The sequence below is a fragment of the Anguilla anguilla genome, chromosome 8 (genome assembly GCF_013347855.1).
Source record: "Anguilla anguilla isolate fAngAng1 chromosome 8, fAngAng1.pri, whole genome shotgun sequence".
In the NCBI taxonomy this organism is placed as follows: domain Eukaryota; kingdom Metazoa; phylum Chordata; class Actinopteri; order Anguilliformes; family Anguillidae; genus Anguilla; species Anguilla anguilla.
The window spans coordinates 13,250,355-13,272,571 of NC_049208.1; the positions used below are offsets into that span (position 1 = coordinate 13,250,355).

At 44.7% G+C, this 22,217-nt stretch overlaps 1 protein-coding gene across 1 annotated transcript; it reads right to left on the reverse strand.

Annotated features, from left to right (window-relative positions):
- Nucleotides 1-225: 225 nt before the first annotated feature.
- On the reverse strand, nt 226-17,072 carry LOC118234560 (death-associated protein 1-like). The gene is made up of 4 exons (XM_035431169.1): nt 16,842-17,072; nt 15,773-15,887; nt 2,407-2,449; nt 226-795 (listed from the first exon to the last, which is right to left on the reverse strand). The coding sequence occupies exons 1-4, from the start codon at nt 16,894-16,896 to the stop codon at nt 676-678; spliced, it is 333 nt and encodes a 110-aa protein (XP_035287060.1). The 5' UTR covers nt 16,897-17,072; the 3' UTR covers nt 226-675.
- Nucleotides 17,073-22,217: the final 5,145 nt, after the last annotated feature.

The window sequence follows — 22,217 nt, forward strand, 5'->3', positions numbered from 1 at the left end:
CCTGATAGGCTGTCGGTAATCAGCTGACCGTGCGTGCGCCTTTGCCCGCTCACACCTGGAAAGCGCACGGGAAATTCCGCCAGAAGGACACCTGGGCCTCGCGCAGGGAAACATGCGGCACGCGCCGCCATGCAACTTCCTGTGCGTCGCAGGAAACGCACACTCCGAACGCGAGCACTACGCTCTGAAAAACAGACTGCGTCTTCAATCACAACCACTCGTTAAATCTTTCCACTTATTCATTTTATTTCTTAAAATAATTGTCAACATTTTAAAACCAGAGGAAAAAAAGACAAACCAATGCCTCATGATCTGTACTTAATTCCAGCATGAAATAAACATGATTAAATTACGTTTTTTTTTTTTTGTGGGGATTTTTATACATTTTTTTAACAATTCAACTCGTCCCAAAAGTAATTTGAAGATAAATCATAAAATTAATAATCTAATATAATAAACCCTGGAATCAGTTCACTTAACTTTGTTTGGCACAAGTATGTGGTGTATGTCTTAAACTGGGGGAGAAAGGAAAGGTAATTAGCGTGGAGCATGACCACGCGTCTGCCCGGCGCAGAGTAGCGTTACTGACGGGGGCCCGCTTCTCGTGGGGGCGGCTGGGTGGAATGTGGGCGACGTATCCCTGGGTAACCTGAGTGCCGGCGTCTGATTGGTGGCTCACTTGCGGGGCTGGTGGATGTGCTGGTTGATGTGGTGGGCGGAAGGCAGCTTCTCCACGCAGGGCGTGGGCTTCTGGTGGGCCACCTGCGCCGCCGCCGGCGTGAAGTCCCGGTCCCCCTGGCAACAGAGTGGGCGGTCAGAAGGGCAGCGGGTGGTGAGAACGGCAGCGGGCGGTGAGAACGGCAGCGGGCGGTCAGAACGGCAGCGGGCGGTTAGAATGGCAGCAGGCGGTTAGAACGGCAGCGGGCAGTTAGAATGGCAGCGGGCGGTCAGAAGGGCAGCGGGCGGTCAGAAGGGCAGCGGGCGGTCAGAACGGCTGTCAGCTGCTCCCCGCACACCACCGGCACCAGGGCTCTCCAGCACCAGGAGCAGTGCGGCGCGGCGCTTTCCTTCTTTCCAATCAACAGCCAACTTAGACGTGTAAACTCTTCATCTTAAATTACGCACTTCAGTGATAAAACACACCAAGATTCAGCAGGCACCGCGGCCCTCCAGGACTGGACTTTGAGATTCCAGTTATTAACATAAAAGTTTTTGATCACAGTTATTAACGGTAGTCCAATCACCTTCACTGACATGCAGAAATGATGAAATATTATTTATTGGTAATAGGCTACATTGTGGCATCAAGTCAAGGTGCGCTTTTGTGAGTACACGTAACTGTATGTGAGTTATGTCTGTACTTGCTGACCACCACACACAGACCTTGGACTGAAAGGGGGCTAATTGTGTCTATCACACGGGGCACTTGCTCTGCTTAAAGGACAGAACATCACTTCAGCAGATGGCCCAGCGTTCATTATTCTCAGACGGCAGGTTATGCTGAAGCAGCCTTGCTGGGCGAGACCGCACGCCGCGCGTTTTCAAGGGCGACTTGTGCACGTTCGGCGCGCGTGACAGGAATGATCATCCCCACATCGGGTGGATTTAGGTTTCCGAAGCTCGTTAGGGCGTCTAAAGCCAGCCGAAGTGGTCAGGGAGCCATTATCACAGGACTCAGCCCCCACTTAAAGGGATTGCTCACTTTCTGGGTTTTTAAATAACGCTCGAGTTTCAGTGCGTGTTTCCAAACGACCCAGATTGGTTTTTCTGCGTGATGACGGATATTTATCTCCGCCAGGCGGAGCCTGGAGGGGGATCATGCGTTTGGTTGCGTGTGTTGTGCATGTGTGTTGTGCATGTGTGTGTGTGTGTGTTTGTGTGTGTGTGTGTTTGTGTATCCTTCTGCAGCTAATCTAGCATACTACTGGCCCGATCAGCCTAATTTTTCTTGTGCATGCTGACAGCAGGCCAAGGACCTGAATTCTCGAATATTTGGCAAATCGGTCAACGACAAGTTTTTTATTTGAATTAATTTCCATCATTGTCGTCCATTGAAATAGACTTAGTGCTAGCTCCCAACCGGTCGAGTCGGTGATGAGAGCAATTCATTATGATGCACCGAAATCCAAAAGATATTCACCAAGATTAATGTTTCTATATTTTGCTAATTAGCACAAATTCACAGTGAATCAAGGTCAATTAAAATCTGAAATGTGAATTTTGTCCTGCGTGCGGGTCATTATATACGCCAATATATTTCCCTGGGTCCACAGCTGCACATTAGCGATACGTCTAGCGGTATGTTACCATGGAGACATGGTGCACGGTACCACTTCAAATCAAATAAAATGACAAAAAATAAAAAATAAAAATAAAATAAAAACAATTAAAAAAAAACAAGCTTACCTTTGTTACGACTCCTGAGACAATCACAGTTGGCTTGGGTGGTCTGGAGAAAGAAGAAGAGAGTGAAAATGATCACCCGTGTTTCCATCAGGGGAACTGACCACACAAATATGGCATTCCCAACACAGATGGGGCCATCACTAAAACATGCAGACGTGAGATAACGGGTCACTTTTGACCGCCAGTCAAACGTTCGTTAGGCAGGAGCAACAGCAACCAAAATAGAAAAAGACAAGAGTAGTATTATTCCTCATTAATATTTATGAAAGTGAGCTTAACAGCCCTGGACAGATTAACAGATAATTCACAGATGAGATTAATTCCACTGCCTGATTGCTTGCAAACACCTCTCTATTGTGAGATAGTCTGTTATACAGACATTACCTGGAGTTTAATGCAACCCGGCGTGCGTGTGCTTCCAAGATATTCAATCTTAAAAGTCGTAGAATATTCAGATTTTATACTGCTGGAGACTAAACGGCCCCTCCATTCAAACAAATGAAGCCGTTTTAAGTAAGACTTAGCAGCAGCTAACTGCACTCAGCAGCTTTCTCTTCCACTGCTTGTAATTACGCGTCTCGCACCTTAACTGGCGGTTGGTGCCCAGCCCATGAAGGCTTATAAAACACAGTTCAGTGTGCAGTAATACAGAACAGGGGCTACATCCATAACCGAAGTTTGGAAAATTTTTAGCGAATATCTGTACCACTTTTGTCTGCCATGTTTTCTCATGTATCCAGCCATATAAAACATACTCCGCATATGAATTTTATTCATTATAAAGCATACCACGCACTCGTAGGTCTGCGAGCAAAAGCCACCGCTGACAGAACTGCTTTTACATCACATGCCCGGCCAGGTGTTTCTCTCGGAGTCTTGCCTGGCTGCTGCCGTCGTGTCTGAATGGGTTTCAGCCCGGTTCGGATCTTTGTGAAAGCAACAAAAGTCTTCCTGACCTTTAAATGCTAGTCTGCCGGGTTCTGACAGCGCGCCGTGACGGACAGATACAAACAAGGGCCAGACAGAGGCTCTGAGTCAGGAGACAGACGCACAGGAAGAGGCCCCCGCTGGCCTCGGAGAAAGCCGGCGTTTATGAGCGACTGAAAGAGCGGGATGAAGGACGAGATGTATTTAAGCCTGCGCGCTGCAGCAAACACATTTCCCACACACTGTCCAACCATTACACAACAGGCTGCTCCGAGCTGAGAAAGGAGCCCTGCTCCAGTCACGTTAAAATATTCTGTTGTTTATATTACTGGGGGGGGGGGGGGGCTTCATTAAATAAAGAACAGGAGGCTTTTTTGCTGCATTCTGCCAATCAGTAACCTGAACGAGCCGAACAAGCCTTTGCTCTCCGCACGTAAACACTGTGGTTAGGAATCAATCAACTCACATTTTGCCACAATGGAAACTTCAATGCAGTGATTGCATATGATTGGACAAAATCACTAAGTTACTGATAGCTGCCATTTCCTATGTGTTCTGTAGGATTGTGTTGAGAGTTAACGCACAGGAGCGTCAATGCTCACGCAGTACCACAGCTGACCTGAGGGTGGCAGCATCTCCACTGACAGCCCACAGCACAGGAAGAGGGGAGAACATGGATGATTAATTCTCTTTTTTTCCGGCTCTCCCAGGAAAAAGACACATTTAAGATTTAAAGCAACACAATCGGGTAGTCAGGTGGGACTGAATCACTGTCCTGTTTCATTAATATTTGCAGCTGTGTACTACGCAGTCCCGGAGATTAATGCCACTAACATTATGCCAGCTACGCTCTTCAGTAAACATCTTTCTCTTCCTGTTTTAACGACCCCCGTTTCCTCTGAGAGAGGGAAGGAAAGGACAGGGAAGCTTACTTGCGAGTTTCGACTGAGACATTTTCACAGTGAACCACTTTCCCATGCGGTGCAGAAACCCTTAATTTTTCATGTGTGGGTGACTTCAGAATACCACGCCCCCTTGATTTGAGTGTACACAGCGCCCCCGAGACACACACGCGCGCACACACACACACACACACTCTCAGCGTGGAGAGGACCCAGAGGACTGGGAGGAAGCGCGTGCCTGTAACCGGGCCCCTTGTTAAAGATCCCAGCCGCGTCTGCGGTGCTAATGAGCTCCTCCGGTCTCCAAACCTGAACCCCCGTAACCACGACGACAGGCAGATCGCGGCGAGTCCCCGAACGAAGCGCTGGGGTGCGGGCGAATGGGCCGGCTTTTCACTGCGCTGTCGCACCCGTCACGCCCGGCGTTTGCGCAGCGGGATGTTTCCGGAAGCTATCGAGGGTAAAAGTTTGCCCCGGGGGGGTACGGCGGCGGCACGCGGCCGCGCCCACTGAAGCTGGGGTATCTGTGGTACAGGCGACTGGCGGGTGGAGCCACGCCTGTGTCCTGTGCTTCAGCTGGGGAGCTGAAGCTGGACCTGCTGACCCCCTGAGGGGGAGGAGACGTCCCTGAAGCTCCATAACGAGGCTCGTGCTGCGGGGAGGGGCGTGGCGAGCGCCGAGGTCAGGTGGACGTGGAAGCGGAGCAGAGGGCGGGGTCACAGCGGGCGTGCCCAGAGGGAACACGCAGACGAGGTGGTGCAGCGCACACCACTGGAAGCTGGGGCTGGGGGAGGAGCTGGAGGACGCTGACCTTCATCGATTTCCATGGAAACCAGCCTGAGCGTGTGCAGAGCTGGGGGGGCGGGAGAGGGGGAATATACGGCCTGTTTGAGCAGCAAGCCGAGCGGAAACTCCAACTGCACACGCACACACACACAGACACACAGACACACACGCGCACACACACATACATATACACATAAACACATAGCACAAACACGCACACACACACATATAGGGTAAACGTCCCTATTAAGCCCACCAAATCCGCTTTTCAGACATTTTTCATGTATACTGCCCCAATTTCAGTGAGAACATTTTAGTTATAATGAAAGTCTAATCTCTCATTTGAAGTGTCAATAATTCATTTATACCAATTTCTAATGTTTTTATTGTTTAATTTGTCAAAATATGTCAAAAGTCTGGCATGGGCTTAATGGGTACCTAACGTACCCTTTAAGCCCATGGGTGTTCCAAATAAGCCCACTTCATGATTTGTTGATAAATAAATATATATTTAAAAAATCCTAACAATACAAACTTGTTCTATTCAAATCTGTAATCTCTTAGCTCTCAATAGCTATTTTCATTTTGTCTCCACTCCTATCTTATGGCCTGTAAATGGCATTTGAAATAGGCATGACCAGCCTTTTTGCTGTGTTGTCAACACAGAAAAAGTTAAACTTACAACATGTCTTCTTTGGAATGTAGCCAAAAAAATATTTACGAACAAAATCAAAACTATAGTGGAAATTACTCTTCAATACTTCATCTTTCAATATGTGTTGTCATTTTGGCTGTATCTCTATCCTATGGTGTGCTGTTGGCATTTGAAATTGGCCAAAATTTCTGGTCCAGTCAGCTGGTTGAAAGTGCAGGTGTTTTTATGAAGATTTCTGAAGACCGACTGACTGAATGAAAAACAATTTCAAGTTCAATACTAATGTTCTGAGGATAGTAAATGAGTCAATTTCAGGATTTACAATTAAACAATACATTTTTAAATGTTAAACAAATTTAGGATAGTAGTTTGAAAACATTGTAAAAACACATTTTAAAACCATTCAGTTCATTGTGGAGTAACATTAAAACATACAGTTCATTATGAGGAGACATCAGTCATAACATATTGAAGCTCATGTATCATTAGCCTATAACTTAAACAAAATAAACAAGAAAGATGTCAACATTTCTGCAATTTCTACTTTCTCCTAGACTAAACGTAGGCCTATGCTCTTTGAGGTGATTGTATCGTTTTAGTAAGGTTATCATTTGCTCCATGCTCCATCTTAGTAGTGTAACATAACAGGTTATAGGGTGGCCTGAGCTTTATTTTATTTGTTTGCTTCAATCTTTAGCCCACGTTGTGGTTGTCTTTGTCTTACGCTAGCAAGTCGTTCATGGCTTTCATTTTATTTTTGTAGATTTTCAATGACCTCATGATTGCGCAAATAGAATGGTCCAGGTCCCTACAGCCCTGCTTTGCAGAGGATGAACTTGCGCTTCTATCATGCGTGGGCATGAACTGTAGTTCTTTCATGTTTTAGTCATCTTAAACTAAAACTCATCTGAAAAGTAAAGATTAAAAAATTATTGCTAATGTTAAGATAGAACACAGGCCTATCCAGAATGAATTGACGTATGCAATATCACTGATATTTAAATATGGGTATTAATTATCTGAATTATGGAGCTGATTCATCAGGTGAGGTCAAAATTAGGGAGGAAAATGGTTCAGAGGTCAAAAGGGAGAAAATCCCCATTGAAACACAGTAAAGTGGGCTTAATGGGAACAGGTGGGCTTAAAGGGTACATCAGTGAATTTATGATTAAAGACAGAATATTTTATTCTACTCACATGACATTAAAAAAACAACTGTATGAAATAAATCTATATATGGTGCACTAACATAATATGAAAAGTATAAATTGATCATGTAGAGAAGTAATTAGCTATACTCATTTACATCCACCTCAGACAGTGTGATTTTTTTGCTAGAGTCCCCTTTAAGCCCACCAGGTAAAAATGTTAATTAAAAAATAAATAAAGACAAACATACACATTTATTGTCTATTTAACAGTATACTAATATAAACTGCATACAAAAATATAAACTATACATGCTTATCATGCTTTATGTCATTGCAATGAACCATACTATGTAGCTACTGTATTGATGCAGCATGTGGTCTGTTTGCTAGTGTGCTAAAACTCATATTTTGATTTCAAAAGACACAATATTTCTAATTCAGGTAATATTCTAACATATGTCTCATTCAAAACACTAATCACTTAAATTTTGATAACAAGTGAGTACTTTCCAACAACAGGAGTAGAAATATACAAAAAATGTTATTTTCTGAGGGTACCAAAATCACCTAAGTTTTTTTGCAACTTCTTCTGGGATCAGCAGGCACATGCCACACATATGCTTCGATAACTCAATATCGACAAATGTGATTGACTTACAATAAAAAGTGTCATTTACGTAACAAGCAGCTTCATTCGAAAAAACATCACACAGCAAAAAATGATGACGTAGTTTTTTTTTATTTGACTCAGAAGTTGCAAGTGGGCTTATATGGTACGTGGGCTTAATAGGGACGTTTACCCTACACATAAACACATAGCACAAACACACGCACAGACATACACAGCATGGCCGCTGGGTTTGTCTGTACATATAAAAATAAATACCAGAGTGGAGCCACAACCCCACAGGTATCCTGCTGCACAATCCAAATACCCAGTGCTGCCCAGAATCCTCTTCAATAACCAACACAGTCCACAACTAACGCAATACAAATACCCAGTGCTGCCCAGAATCCTCTTCAATAACCAACACAGTCCACAACTAACACAATACAAATACCCAGTGCTGCCCAGAATCCTCTTCAATAACCAACACAGTCCATAACTAACACAATACAAATACCCAGTGCTGCCCAGAATCCTCTTCAATAACCAACACAGTCCACAACTAACGCAATACAAATACCCAGTGCTAGCCAGAATCCTCTTCAATAACCAACACAGTCCACAACTAACGCAATACAAATACCCAGTGCTAGCCAGAATCCTCTTCAATAACCAACACAGTCCATAACTAACACAATCCTAACACCCAGTTCTACCCAGAATCCTCTTCAATAACCAACAGTCCATAACTAACACAATCCTAACACCCAGTTATACCCAGAATCCTCTTCAATAACCAACACAGTCCATAACTAACACAATCCTAACACCCAGTTCTACCCAGAATCCTCTTCAATAACCAACACAGTCCACAACTAACACAATCCTAACACCCAGTTCTACCCAGCACCCTCTTCCTCACCCACACAGAAGGATAAAGGACACAGCAAAAAAATAAAATATTCACTTCTTTCAGTGCGCAGCACTAACTGACAACGGGCTCAGCAGAAGGCAGCCCGACGTTGTGACGGACAGCGACAGGCAGCGCTGACGTACGCTAGCCGACTGGCGCGGCTGACATATTGAATTGTATGGGCCGGCTGCCTGCCGGGCCTGAAGTGGCTGACAGAAAAATTCCACCTTCGTCATGGTAACGGGCAGAGCCGTGCAGCAGGAGAGGGAGGGGAGTCCACGCGACGGCGGGGGGGGGGGGGGAGAAAAAAAAACACACATTACGATTCCCGGAGCGGTTGCTCTCGGCGACACGGGAGTTAAGCAGCTCCTTCACCTGAAAGCCGGGCCTTTAGCGAGCCGCGCGCGGGCGCTGACTTCAGACCCCGCCCCCTCCGACCCCAGACGGTCCGCGGCGCTAACCGCTAACCCGTGCGCTCTCAGCCGCTCACTCGCTCGCTCACACGCTCCTCCGCGGAGTCGCAGGGGCAGCGGGGGTAGGCGGGGTGCGCCTTTCCCGTCGTGAGCGAAAACGGCCCTTCAGAATGGCAATTCACCAGCCGGAGCGCAGCACCTGCGCGGGCATTAAAAATTCACGCCGATTTAAGTGCCTGGAATTTCCATTCGGGAGGGAAGCCGTGAATGACAATGTGTTTACTGCAGCGTGCAATGACAATTAATACACGCCAGCTTTGTTTTCATGATTCACTCACTCACTTTTGTGGGCGTCTACGGTGCGCACCCAGACTTATTCCGCGCACCATTTTATAAATCGATCTGGGTGTGAGAGCGTGCGCAAGATGAGTAAAAGTGCATGCAAAGGCAGGACCGGTGCGCTCAGCGAGAGTGGGATTTCAGCACCATGGAGAGGGCCCGCTCTCAGCTTACAGTGCATTAGGAAACGTTCAGTAGTCCACCGCACGGCTGCCTGCTCCCTCCCTATCCGCTCACTCATTACCATAAGGCCACAGGTTCCAATGGGGGGGGGGGGGGGGTCGATGCTGCTGTGCCCTTGAGCAGTATATTTATCTGCTGTGAAACTACTCATTTACACTTGTGTGGGGAGAAAAAAATGTTAGCTGTACTTAGGACTGATGTTACAAGCCAATAAACACACACCAATAACACATCACCAGTAACTACAAACCAACAACCATGCCAATGCACACCAATGACTGCACACCAATAACCACAAACCACACACCAAACATCACAAACCAATAACCACACACCATACCTCTCTCATTTATTTATGATCTGCTAGTTTAAGTATCAAGCTAGATCTCTGGCTGTGGCCTTGGTATGCAGAGATTATGGGGTTAGCGAGCTAAATTAAGCTTTAACCCTGGGTTTTCCAAACCACGAAGCTCATTTACTGTAAATGAGGGTATATCGCCATGGTAACTTTAACAGGAAACTAACGGGACAGGTTAGGTTCAGGCTATTGGATTGAAACGCATAGAAGCACCACTGCAGGATTCCGTAGAGCTTGGGGGTATGTTCACAGGGTGAAGAGAAAAAAACAAATTCATTTGCAGGCTTTCTCCGTGGATACACTATACAAAAGATACAGATTCTCAACAGGGGGAGTAGCACATATGCAAGCTCCTTGAACCCTACCCTGCCATATCCACTTCCCTTAATTATGAGACAATGGCTTAAGTCCCTTGAGTTTATGAATACACTTTGGTGTGATTGCTTCAGGCAATATTTTAAATATCCTGCATCAAGTGTAAGGTTTAGGAGATCTAGAATGAAAAAATTGTCTCATTAGAAATAAACTATAGGACATTAGTCTGAGTGTACATTTATTTGTTAGTAGTGGTAAGGTAAATAAGGTATATTAACTGACAAATTTACACTATCAGCAATTTCTTCCCCCTGGCTTTGTTGGCAGCGACAATGTTACTTTTTGACATTTTTGATTATGTTCTTCATAGCCCTCCATTATACCTGTCCATTTCAGTCTTTTTTACTCAGGTGAGAAATGCGCTACTTGAGTACAATCCATGCTGTACTACTGTAGGCACATTTTTGCAGACACCGTCACTTTTATGGGAACACGAACAGAGCTTGATTAACAAAGCCTGTTTTCACTTAGCAAGGTGCTAACAACCTTTGCGATACGAGACCAGCTGCGGTTGTTAGGTTTTGTGAAGCCTGCTAACTCAAAGCAACCCTGGGTATGTTAAAGGCTTCTTAATAGTGTACCCCCCTGGTAAACACCTCGTGTGGATACTGATGATCTATTTACAAACTAAAAAAACCAGCGAGTACCCATGATGCCTCGCTGCTCCCCGTTAGCCGGAGTATGGGGTAAAAAAGTGAAATTTGTTTAAATGGGAGAGTCCACCTCGTCACTGCCAGTGGGGTGAAAGCAGCGCTTACGGAGGGAATAACACTGGAGCCCAAACAGCCGAGCAGGGCTGAACACGGGCTCTCTCTAAACACTCTCGCATATTCACACTCCACACTATCCAGCTCAACGGGTTCCTGGGAATGTGCTCTTCTTCAAGCAACCACCTGTTTCCAGTGTCCTTCAGGGCTTTCTCTGAGGGTGGAGTTCTGTGTGTGCGTGTGTGTGTGTGTGTGTGTGCGTGTGAGAGAGATAGAGAGAATACATATGTTTCACTTGTTTGAACAGACTGAGCATACAGTACATGCATACACGTCTGAGTGGTACGTTTACATGCATGAGGTTGTGTGTGCGCGCGTGAGAATGTGTCTATGGTATGTGTGTACCTGAGGGGGGTATGTGTGGTATGTTTGTGTGTGTGTGTGCGCGCATGTTGTGTTTGAGCGTGTCAGAGGTTGTCTGTGTGTCTGTTTGCTTGTGTTAGCATGTTTGTGTGTGTTCCTTGTTTGAGTGCGGGCACTTGTGCAAGTGTGTGTATGTGTGTGGAAAGTCTGAGTGTGTGTTAGCATGTGTGTGTTAGCACATGTTAACATGTGTCTCCGGGGTATGTTAGCATATGTATTTGTGTAGCACGGTTGTGAGTATTAGCGTGTTAGCATGTGATATGTTTGAGTGTGCGTTTGCATGTGTGTGTGTGTGTGTGAAACACGCAGGCACCAGCTGTCTTTGGGCAGATGTGAAGGTCTCGGCCGTGCAGAAGCCCCGCCCCCGAGCACATGCTCTTCGGCGGCGTATGACAGCGCTCGGGCCCCCAAACCCCGCCCCCGCTCCCGCTCACCCCAGGGCTGACTCAGCACCTGGCTGTGCAGCGTGATAAGCTATCGCGGGCTCAGGCTCCGTATATCAGCCGCAAAGCGCCGCCATTAGCCGCCGCTCCGCGCTGGCCCCATTTCAGGATTTTCTAGAAGACTTTGCCCTGATGCAGAGATTAGGGCTCTGCAGTCAGCGCGGGGAGGGCTACTGCCGGTGCACCCAGATAAGGGCTGGGGCTAAAGTCCCTCTCTTTCTCTCTCTCTCTCACATCATATGTCTCTCTCTCTCTCACTCTATGCTCTCCCTCCCACCCTATCTCTCTCTCTCATTATCTTTCTCTCTCTCTCCCTCACACCCTATCTCTCTCTCATTCTCTCTCTCCCCCCTCTCTGCTCTCCCTCCCACCCTCTCTCTCCTCTCTCCCTCACACCCTATCTCTCTCTCTCTCTGCTCTCTCCCTCACACCCTCTCTCTCTGTCATTATCTCTCCTCTCTCTCCCTCTCTCCTCTCTCCCTCAAACCCTATCTCTCTCATTATCTCTCTCCTCTCTCTCTCTCTCTCTCTCACACACCCTCTCTCACCATCTCTCCTCTCTCTCTCTTACTCTCCTCTCTCCCTCCCACCCTATCTCTCTCTCTCTCTATCTCTATCTCTCTCCTTCCTCCTCTCTCTCTCCCCCACCCACTCTCCCTCTCTCTTCCTCTCTCTCCCAGATGGAAATCGGTGATCCGACACACGGCGTCGGGAGGAACCTGATGCGAGAAGCGGGCCTACCCCGAAACGGATTCACTTAAGCCCGGGCAAATGACTGGGTTAGCCCGCTCGCTCGGAACGAATCCCGGCGAGGGAGGCGAGACGCTCCCTCCCCGATACGCACCCTCGCCGGGGCGCGCGAGACGCGAGCCTCCCTCAAAGAGCGGGCATCCCCTCTAAACACAGAGCCAGAGGAGGCTGAGGAGCTGTTAACGCTTCCCCTGCTGAGAACTCCCACCAGCACGGAACACAATAACACAATACAATAGAATAACTCTCTGTTTCCCGGGGGGGGGGGGGGCGACTACAGGAGGAGGTGAGAAGGGACAGGGAGACGCAGAAACAGGCTGTAGCCTCCCACACGTTAGGGCTCTGGCCAGAAACACTTTAAGTGGCTCCCCTCCATGTCCTGGGGCCAAAAACCGATAAAATAACTGTGACTTATGGCTCAGAGAAGAGCATGCAGGAAACAAAGGAGAGATCCACACAGTGCATTAGAATTTCAGTGCCGCCCATTGGGGAAAAAAAAAGGAAAGGATCATGCCACAACAAATGAACAAACAAATTCAACGCAGGCACTAGGTGTTCAGGAGTACTGACAAATCCGACTGATCATATGAATAGGAAAATGACTGTGGACTGGATTCAACCCTTTCCCTTAAGTTAAGCTAAATGCAAAAGCGTTGTTCGGCAGGTTCGCCGCCGATATCACCAGCGTTTATTTGCAAAATCAAAATGAAGGACAAGCATTGATTGAATTCCGGGCCACAGCCTAGCGCACAGTCCCAACGGCACGCAACCTAAACGCGCTGCTATCTCCCATCAGGGCTGCTCAGGCATCGGCTCCAGGGCGTATTTCCCCGGGGTGGTGTCAGCCAGAGATTTAAGGATTGCAGACATTTGACATTTCGTTTCATCAGCGACACTCGCCCGCGAGACGCGGTTTCTCTCTAATCACGGTAATGCGGCTCAACCCGCCCGTCATATCAGATGCAGCCCGCGAGGCCGGGGTAATCTCGCAAGTTTTCCGCGTTGCCAGACCTCGTAATTATTTTTGGAAAGCCGTCTCGGGCAGCGCAGGGCTTTAAATGATCTTCGGCTCACATTCGAGCAGAGAAGCCCTGTCAAAGGGTTCTGAATGCAAATACGAAAGTACCAGGAATCCGGACACAACAAGCGAGCCGAGACAGCCGGTTTGGTTCACATTCACGTACTTCAGCAGTTCTCAAGACTGCTAGTCAGCAGGCCAAAAAGGAATAATTTCAACTTTAAAAAAAGAACTGTTGGGTCAATGTATTGTTTAGCCTAAGGCAACATATACGACCAAAAAAACAAGACAGGCAAGTAAGAGTGATTTCAGGCACTCAAATATCTGCAGTGCAGTTATCTTTCTGGTCCCTGCACTATAATTCTGTTGGCTTTCTTTATTTATGTGAGCTGTAAGAGAGTAATTATGTCTAACATATTTTGTTCCATGGGAACAGTAAAGAGCTGCATAGCAACATGGAATGCATTAAGTTCCAGCAATAAAAAACCAAGAAAGCCTGTGAGCTGCATTCCCTAATGCAAGGAAATGTCAAACTGAGTGAAACTCACACACGCACACACACAAACACACACATACACACACAAACACGCACACGCACGTACGTACATACACACACACACACACAAACACGCACGTACGTACGTACACACACATACACACACAAACACGCACGTACGTACATACGTACACACACACAAACACACACATACACACACAAACACGCACACGCGCATACGTACGTACACACACACACACACAAACACGCACGTACGTACGTACGTACGCACACAAACACACACAAACGCATGCACACACACACATGTAAACGCAATAAATGCACATGCACACGCTCTTAGAATTCTTCAATGGAGCCATTAGAGACCAGCCAAAAAGTGTGTGTGTGTGCATGAGCGTGGGAGAGAGAGAGTGGGTGAGACAGCAAGAGAGAGAGAGCAAGAAAAAGAGCAAGAAAGAGAAAGAGTGAGAGAGCGAAAGAGAGAGAGAGCAAGAAAAAGAGCAAGAAAGAGAGTGAGTGAGAGAGCGAAAGAGAGAGAGAGCAAGAAAAAGAGCAAGAAAGAGAAAGAGCGAGAGAGCGAAAGAGAGAGCACGGTGCCACAGTCACAGGGAGTCTTTAAAGGCTGCAGGTTTGATTCCCGTGTGACCAGGGGAAGGCACTGCTCCTAATCCGGTCAGTACATCTCCAGCTGCAGGCTTAACTGTAACAGCCAGGGCTGGATAAGGGCACGTGCAGTCCCACTGTGGTGTGCTAGTGGAGACCGCAGGGAGGGGACACCTCCAAACCCTACTCGCCCCCAACCGCCTCAGCCCAATCCTGCCCTCCCATTAAGAGGGGCCAGCATGGAGCCACACGTCAGTCAGGGAACTGAGCTTGCAACTCTGCAGACCACGTAAGGCACTGCAAGTGTAACCTTGAACAAGGTATAGGCTACAACCTAGATCGACTCAGTAAATAGTCAGCTGCAAAAATGGACTGCACTTGAAAAAAAATGTTAGCCATGAGAGATGCTCTGGATAGGACCGTCTACCTATATAACAACCAAGGTCAAAGAAAGACGTTGTACAATCTTAAGACAGGGGGCAGTGCCATTCCCCTCGAACACTCGGGACAAATCCCAGAACAGAAAGATCCGCAGCAGGTCTGAAATCCTACCCACAGAATGCCTGCGGTGGTGAAACCTAGCTCTGCTAAACTCACCGCCCAATGTCCGGGACGGGATAAAATTCAGGGGGAAAAATCTGAGGAATGCCAGCATCTGCTTTCCTGCATCAACTTCCACCGCCAGCAGGCTAGGCCAAAATGCCAGGGTGAGCACTGCTGCGTAAATCAACAAACCCAACCCCTAACTGTCTGTCGGGGGAAATTAGTCTCACAACAGTAAGCATGCGTTTTTTTTTGTGCATGCGCAAGAGGCGACCACAAAACTGAATGTAGCCCCATGTCCTTACACTTGCATGTACACTGGACCTTCGTGACACTGCCCACTTAACCAGCACATGCACTCAAAAGAAGTATGTATATCACTGTGATAAAAGCAATAGCAGCTGCGCAGTATCCAATGAAACCAAGTTTACAAAGAGAGGAATTGTATATTGATTAATTATATTAGTATTTGTCTAGGTGTATGAGCCAAAGGATATTAACATTGTGGCTACAGATGTGAACTTTAGCTTCATTGCACAAGGTATGCCCGACTTTCATTTGCTTTAAGATAACTGTGGCTGCTCTCCTCTCAGAGTACACACTATCACCTTATAGAATTGTAAAGAAATATGGCAGGAACCTATTTCAGCCGTTCGTCCTAGTTTTGACAGAGCACAGCATATCAGACACTTCAGTGAGGGACAACGGGATCGCCGTGCAGTGAATCCACCCCTTAAACACGCTGGATCATACCCGGTTTTCTCCGTCTCTTCGCCCTCGTTCTCCTCCTTCTCTTTCTCTTTTTCCTTCTCGGGTTCAGGGACGGTGACCTGGTGTTTCTGGACTATCCTCATCCCACCTGCCTTCACTCTCAGAGAAAAAGGCACGCAATCAACATTCACTTTTAACAGAGAAAGGAATTTAACACCCACTCCATATCAGAAGACAGCGAACTGTCCATCAAAGATATAACATAGGTCCTCAACTTTGCCACTGGTAGTGCAGCTTACAGACCTACCAATACTTCAACAGACTACAAGTATAGAGGTATATCTACATGGAAATGTATGACAGTTAGCTAACCTGAGTATACCACAGTTATTCTACTCAGCAACCTAAACGAGGCAAATCAGATAGCTAGCTATACATCAAACTTAAAAGTTACCTGTTCCACTTTACATTCTCTAACGTTAGCAACCATAACATTAGCCAGCATTGCATAAATACACAACTATACCTATTCTTACTTAATGGAATGTAAGCACGCTGACTGTACTTAGCTATCAAGTGCTCCCGCTTAAAAAATTGATAGAGCGATGAATAAAATTCACACACAAAGCTCATATGATAAAGATAATTTAGCTAACATTAGCACGCTAACGTTAGCCAAATCGTGTCAGTAAATTAACCAGCCAGCTAACGTTACCAGCTATATACCCAACAGGCCTCCTAGCTACCCAGTTCCTGATAACATGCTAAACTAGCTAAAGAAAAGCAATCAAACCGAATACACAGCGTAAGATTATTCGACTCTATGCATTAACGAGCTAGCAAGAACAGCTATCATATGTCAATATTATTGTGCACGTTACAAAACAAAACACAATGCAAATGTAATATAATATGCATGCAAGTAAATATTTTGCAGAGTACTACACTGCACGTTTACTGACGAGATGTGCTCCCCTAGCTCATTTTACTTGCTAGTTAGCCATCCACCTTGCCAGGTAATGTTAGCACTAGTACTAGGCTAGCAGTAGCCGCAGGTTAGCCTGATTCGGCTGTTTTTTCCCCAGATAAACTGCTATACTGTAAACAATACCTGCAGGGAGATGTCCGCCTTTCATTTCGCCTTTCGCTTGAGGAGGCGAGGACATGGCTGTTAACTACGAATGCTTGCTAAGAAAGTAAAAACGGAATGATTTTTTATATATTTTTTCCAGCTTCCTTTTCTTTCCTAAATGCAATCTGTGCTCGGTTCCTCTGCTGTGTAACTTTTGTGATTTCGTCAACGTGGCTTTTCCTGTCCCTGCCCGTTGTTTGGAAATACAGTACGGAAGACCAATGGGTTCAAAAAGTATGTGAGTACAGTTCGCCTGCAGCCCAAGATGCTGTATGGTCCGACCCCGATGACTGTTACTTTAGTCCGAAATAGTAAACTTATCTACAAAACATTTCGTGTTAGAGCAAACAATCTAGCAAAATGTAGACTTTTTGATTTTAACGTTAACGTTAAAGTTTTTGAGAAATAGTGCAATTCATTTCAAAAAGCATATTAACACAATACACAGTGACGTTTAATAATTTAATTCACGAAAGACTTGATTTTACATTACAGACGAGGTTAAAAGAGTTGACTTGCAAATTGCATAATGAAATACTAATCAGAGTCAGAGATTTTTTTAGATGCTGAAAATAAAATATGTTTATAGGGATGTTTATTTAATTATTTTTCTAAGAAAAAAATCAAGGCTTTCTCATCATTTTCACAGTTTTTAGTTAATCGATGCAAAACATTTTCTGTAGCTCTCAACAAAAGTGATGTTTAGGAAACACTTTGCATGTAGTATTTCACATAAACAATTCAGCTCTAGGGTTGTCATTAGGAAATGAATGTAACTGCCTACACTGAACACACATATTGAGTCATGGCACTGTATATAGCTGGCATCACCACCACAAGCTCATTATGTACAAATAGACATCAGCAGCATGCATGGTCAACGGTCATCTGCTGAGGTGCAAATCAATTAGCCGCAAAACATCTTTTTTAATTATTCCCAAAATGATACAATACTCCAATATGTAAATGAAAGAGGCATGTAGATTATTATTGGGCACTTGGCCAATGATATATCCAAACGGAAAGGGCAAAATGTTCCTCAAAGCAATCATTAGCTCACAGGAGATGTATTAGCAGAAGTCAGCTGAAATTATGATGTGTGCTTCAGCAGGCACCTGTATCATATCATTGAGACATTAGCTAAAGGTCCCTGATAGCTCTATGTAATTATGTATGTGGATATTACCTAAATGATTTACATTTTTTTTTTTTTGCATTTATGCAGCTGTTGCATATCACATGTAGCTCCATTCTAATGTGTTAATGTGGCTCACCACACATACAATTTTTAAATCAGTTTTGACATGTAATTAATAAGGAATTGGAATATTGATGAAGGTGTTGCTGGGAATTCTTGTAGAAGTTCTTTTAGTCTTGTGGCATTTCCAAATCCCAGTAAAGTCAGTGTGGCACCAAAGTGATAATACATCTGAGATTGTGCATAGTTCTGCAATATACTGTACTGTGTTCTGGTGAGAGTGAGTGAGAGAGAGAGAGAGAAACAGAGAGACTGCAAGGGGAGAGTATTGTGAAAAGTAACTTGAGTTATCATATAATTATATAACATTTAAGAATAATTATAAATATGATATAACTGAAGCAGGATCTGATGTTAGCATCTGTGTGTTTTATCAACAGTCAGGCTTTCCCAGGTAGATAAAGTCTATTGATCCTATGTAATATATTACCATTGACCTAATGCTCAGGGTAAGCCCATGTTATTGTGTATTTGTTCGTGCTGGAATGTGTCTATACAGTATTATGTTTGTTTTAATTATCTAATATAAACGTATATAATTGGGAGTGACTGTTATCACAAGCACATCATATCTGCAGTTACATATCGTTTGACATTCACTGAAGATAAATACTGTACTACATTAGGAGGACTGGGGAATGCTGTAAAGAAATGAAAAAGAACAACTTCTGGTCTCTAGTCTTCAGTTTAAAGCAGACACTGTGTAGCTCTGTCAGTCTGCATTACATTGGTGTACTGACCATCAGTCTAATGTTAGTCCATCCCACTGATATAAAGATTGGTGAATCTGAGCAGTACCTGCACTGATTGAAGTTCATGTACAAGGAGCACATTAAAATGGTGGTTTGAAGTGGAGCAGCTGGTTGACTTCAAAGCAGACCATGCTGTGGCTGACAGACAGGCAGATGCCATGCTTAAACCCTTTGAAGAGTAGGTTTTTTGGAATTTTCTTTTTTTTTCAGAATTCAAGTCAGTGATCTAGAACTCCATCGCTTTCAAACACCAGTAGGGATTGTTACATCAGCATTAGAATGTTCAGTTGAGCAAGCTGTTCATGAATACCAACTAAAAAAAATACGCATGGGAAAACTGTACTAAGCAGGATACACATCTGTCAGCAAAGAAAGCAGTGATTGTTAACATCAGCTTTAGAATGTTCAGTTAAGAACATTCTAATCACATGCTTGTGATCTTACACTTGAAGGGTTATGTAAGAGAACCACCCCTTTGTCATATAGAGACAGGGATATAAATAAGCACACATGGAAAGACCCAGGGCATTGTGAACAGAGATCTTACGGTTTCCAATCATTGGTAGAAAAGCAGATGCATGCCATTGCATGGCTTTGATTTGTCAATATTTGGAGCCAGGTATTGTTCTAAATGAATTCATTAAAACAGATTCTTGCCTTTTGTAATTTTACATTTATTTGATCATCCATTCTTTAGATCTTCAGTGCAGGGTTGGCCAGTGAAGTGACCAGTGGCACAAACGTAAAGCTACAGGAGTGAAGATGTCTTGCTCCCTGCTTAGGTTGCAGAGTTGTCAGTGAAAGCTCAGTGTTGTTTGCTCAAAGTGGGTTTCAGTTTGAGCCTGTTTGGAGTGGCTGAATTATGAAGACACTATCCCTTTACCTTTGAGGTCCTAATCAATAGTACACCTATTGATGATACTGACAGAGATTGGACTCTAGGTTTTGATCAGTAGTGCACAGGTGCAATGATACGTAAATTGTCTGAATGGGCCATCTGTGAAAAAATAAAATAAAATAAATGATATCATCAAAGATGCAAAAAACTAATTCCAGCACACAATCACCAACTCAAAAGCATTACTTAAATTAGATCTGTCCTGTCTTTTGAGGGTGCTGAAAAAGAATTCCTGCTTCTCCATCATTGCAATTAGGCTGCCTTGATTTGCTTTATTTGAATGATTAAGCTTTGACCCAGCTTCAATTTGCACAAAATTCAACAGCAAGTCTGTTGAACAGAACAGAAGAGGTATACAGTAAGATGGCATGTCACTCCAATTTTAGCTCCCCTACGCTGGCTGTCAATGCAGTTAAGAATTGATTTTACAATTTTATTGATTACCTAAGACATTACATGGTCTGGCACCTGAGTATATGAGTAATAATTTACAGCTCTTAAAGAGTTCTTCAGCCTTCTGAGCAAGCCTTATTGGTTCTTACAGAGACTAGGCTGAAAACAAAGGATTTAGATTTCTCAGTTGAGGCTCCTTGACTCTGATTTGATTGAGAATGCTAAATATTGAATGTCTGCTTTGTGGTGTAGTGCAATCAGAAGATGGAATATTCAAACCGGCTTTTGTCGTACCTCTCACGCACGACGTGACACCCAGCATGAATCGCTTGACTAAATAGCCTCGCAGTAAAATAAAAGATATGTTACATTTAAGCTGTGTTAAATGGCCACAGACAAGAGTGTCGGCTAAGAAAATAAGTCACATAATGTGCGTGATGTAAAAGTGGAAATTTATTTGATGCGGACTTACAGTAATCCATCCCTCCCACCCGAACTGTATCAATGGAGAAAATAAATGGCGGTTGAGGTATACCTCCCTGTGAGCCATGAATCCTCTGGAGGGCTGTATTTCCGAGCCCGTCGGCACCATCCTCAGGGAAGCACGCCGTGCGTTGCTGTTAGGCCTCTGGAAGTGGAACAGGATAACTTACGTCTCCGTCCGCCACCGCCCCTCAGTGGGCCCTACGTAGCTGCCAACGCAGCTGCACAGTCTTAAATCTCGCGGGTCTCCGTGGAGCCAAACTATTAACCGTTCCATGCTGAGAGTGTGGTTGAGGTGGGGGATTATGTTTTAAATGAACGGGGATTTTTTTAATGCAGGGATTATTCCTGGCTCTCAGGATGGTCCATTCCTGTACAAGAGGACAAGGTTCACAGAATAGTCATCCAATCAGAGACTGGCAATCTGGAACATCACGTGAGGTGACTTCCTGCCCAGCTGCACTGAAGTAGAGTTAACATGGGGAGACCATGGCAACCCTACAGAACTGGATCAACACCCTCACTGCACACATGCACAGACAGTACACAGTATGCACTAATGTGAGTCTGGTGCAGTCCCAGAGTGCTGCTGATGGTATTCACACAGTAGGCCAGGAATATCAACTGCACACTGAATAATAACATACATTTTGTTATGTTACTATGATATTAGGACCTCGACTTGTAACTCAAAGGCTGCAGATTGGACTGCCAGCTGGGGTGATGCTGTTGTACCCTTGAGCAAGGTACCAAATTGCTGAATTGCTTTCAAAAAATGCCCAATTGATTATAGTTAAACACGTAATGTGCCCAAGGTGCTCTGTATAAGAGCATCTATGAAAATGCTGACATGTAAATATTAATTCCAATATTTAATGATAAACACTTTTTTACAGCCTATTTGTATCCCCAGTGTTCTCTTTCCCCCAGTTTGCAGTGCCAAGTTGTATTAGTGTATTAATTGTATTATCTCATTGCCCTCAACATTTTATTTGCTTGTTTTATACCTCAATTAATTTAATTTTATTACATAGTAGGCTGTTCTTTTTCTTGCCCCTCTAATGAATAGGAAATATCATGTGAAATACTAATTCAAGGTTTTATGATGGAATGATTGACAGCAGCATCTATGCATTGACTGAATTGTGTGACCCAGTAAGATCCTCATATGCACAAACATGTCACATGTCTTTTCATTAATTCTGGAACTCCCATTATTAGTGTTTACTGATTTTGGCTGAGGTGAGTTTACCTCAGAAAAGAAAAGATTTGCACACTCATTTTCACCATGTGGACAAAAAAACCTTTTTTTCTGGAGCATCAAGCAAGTGCGCAAGTTTTTTTCTTTTCTGATCTTAACATGTTCCTCTGACCAAGCACCTCTCAAAGATTTTTTCTGTATGTTTGTTTTCCATAACACTATGAAGTGAGTTTTCCTTCTTCTCCTATCTGGAGAAAGGCTGCAGAGCAAAGCTTTGCCATCTTTGTCCTCACCTGTGCTTTGGAATATGCAATATTTTTTTAAAGAAATTATGCATTTTCACTACATCTACAAAAGTATGTGGACACCC

Bases quoted from the DNA above. Each gene is read 5' to 3' on its own strand.
- LOC118234560 (XM_035431169.1), bottom strand. From the start codon at position 16,896: ATGTCCTCGCCTCCTCAAGCGAAAGGCGAAATGAAAGGCGGACATCTC. The intron at 15,888-16,841 runs GTATTGTTTACA...TTTCTCTGAGAG, and splicing joins AGGCGGACATCTCCCTGCAG to TGAAGGCAGGTGGGATGAGG. The intron at 2,450-15,772 runs GTATGATCCAGC...TTCTTTCTCCAG, and splicing joins GAAGAGACGGAGAAAACCGG to ACCACCCAAGCCAACTGTGA.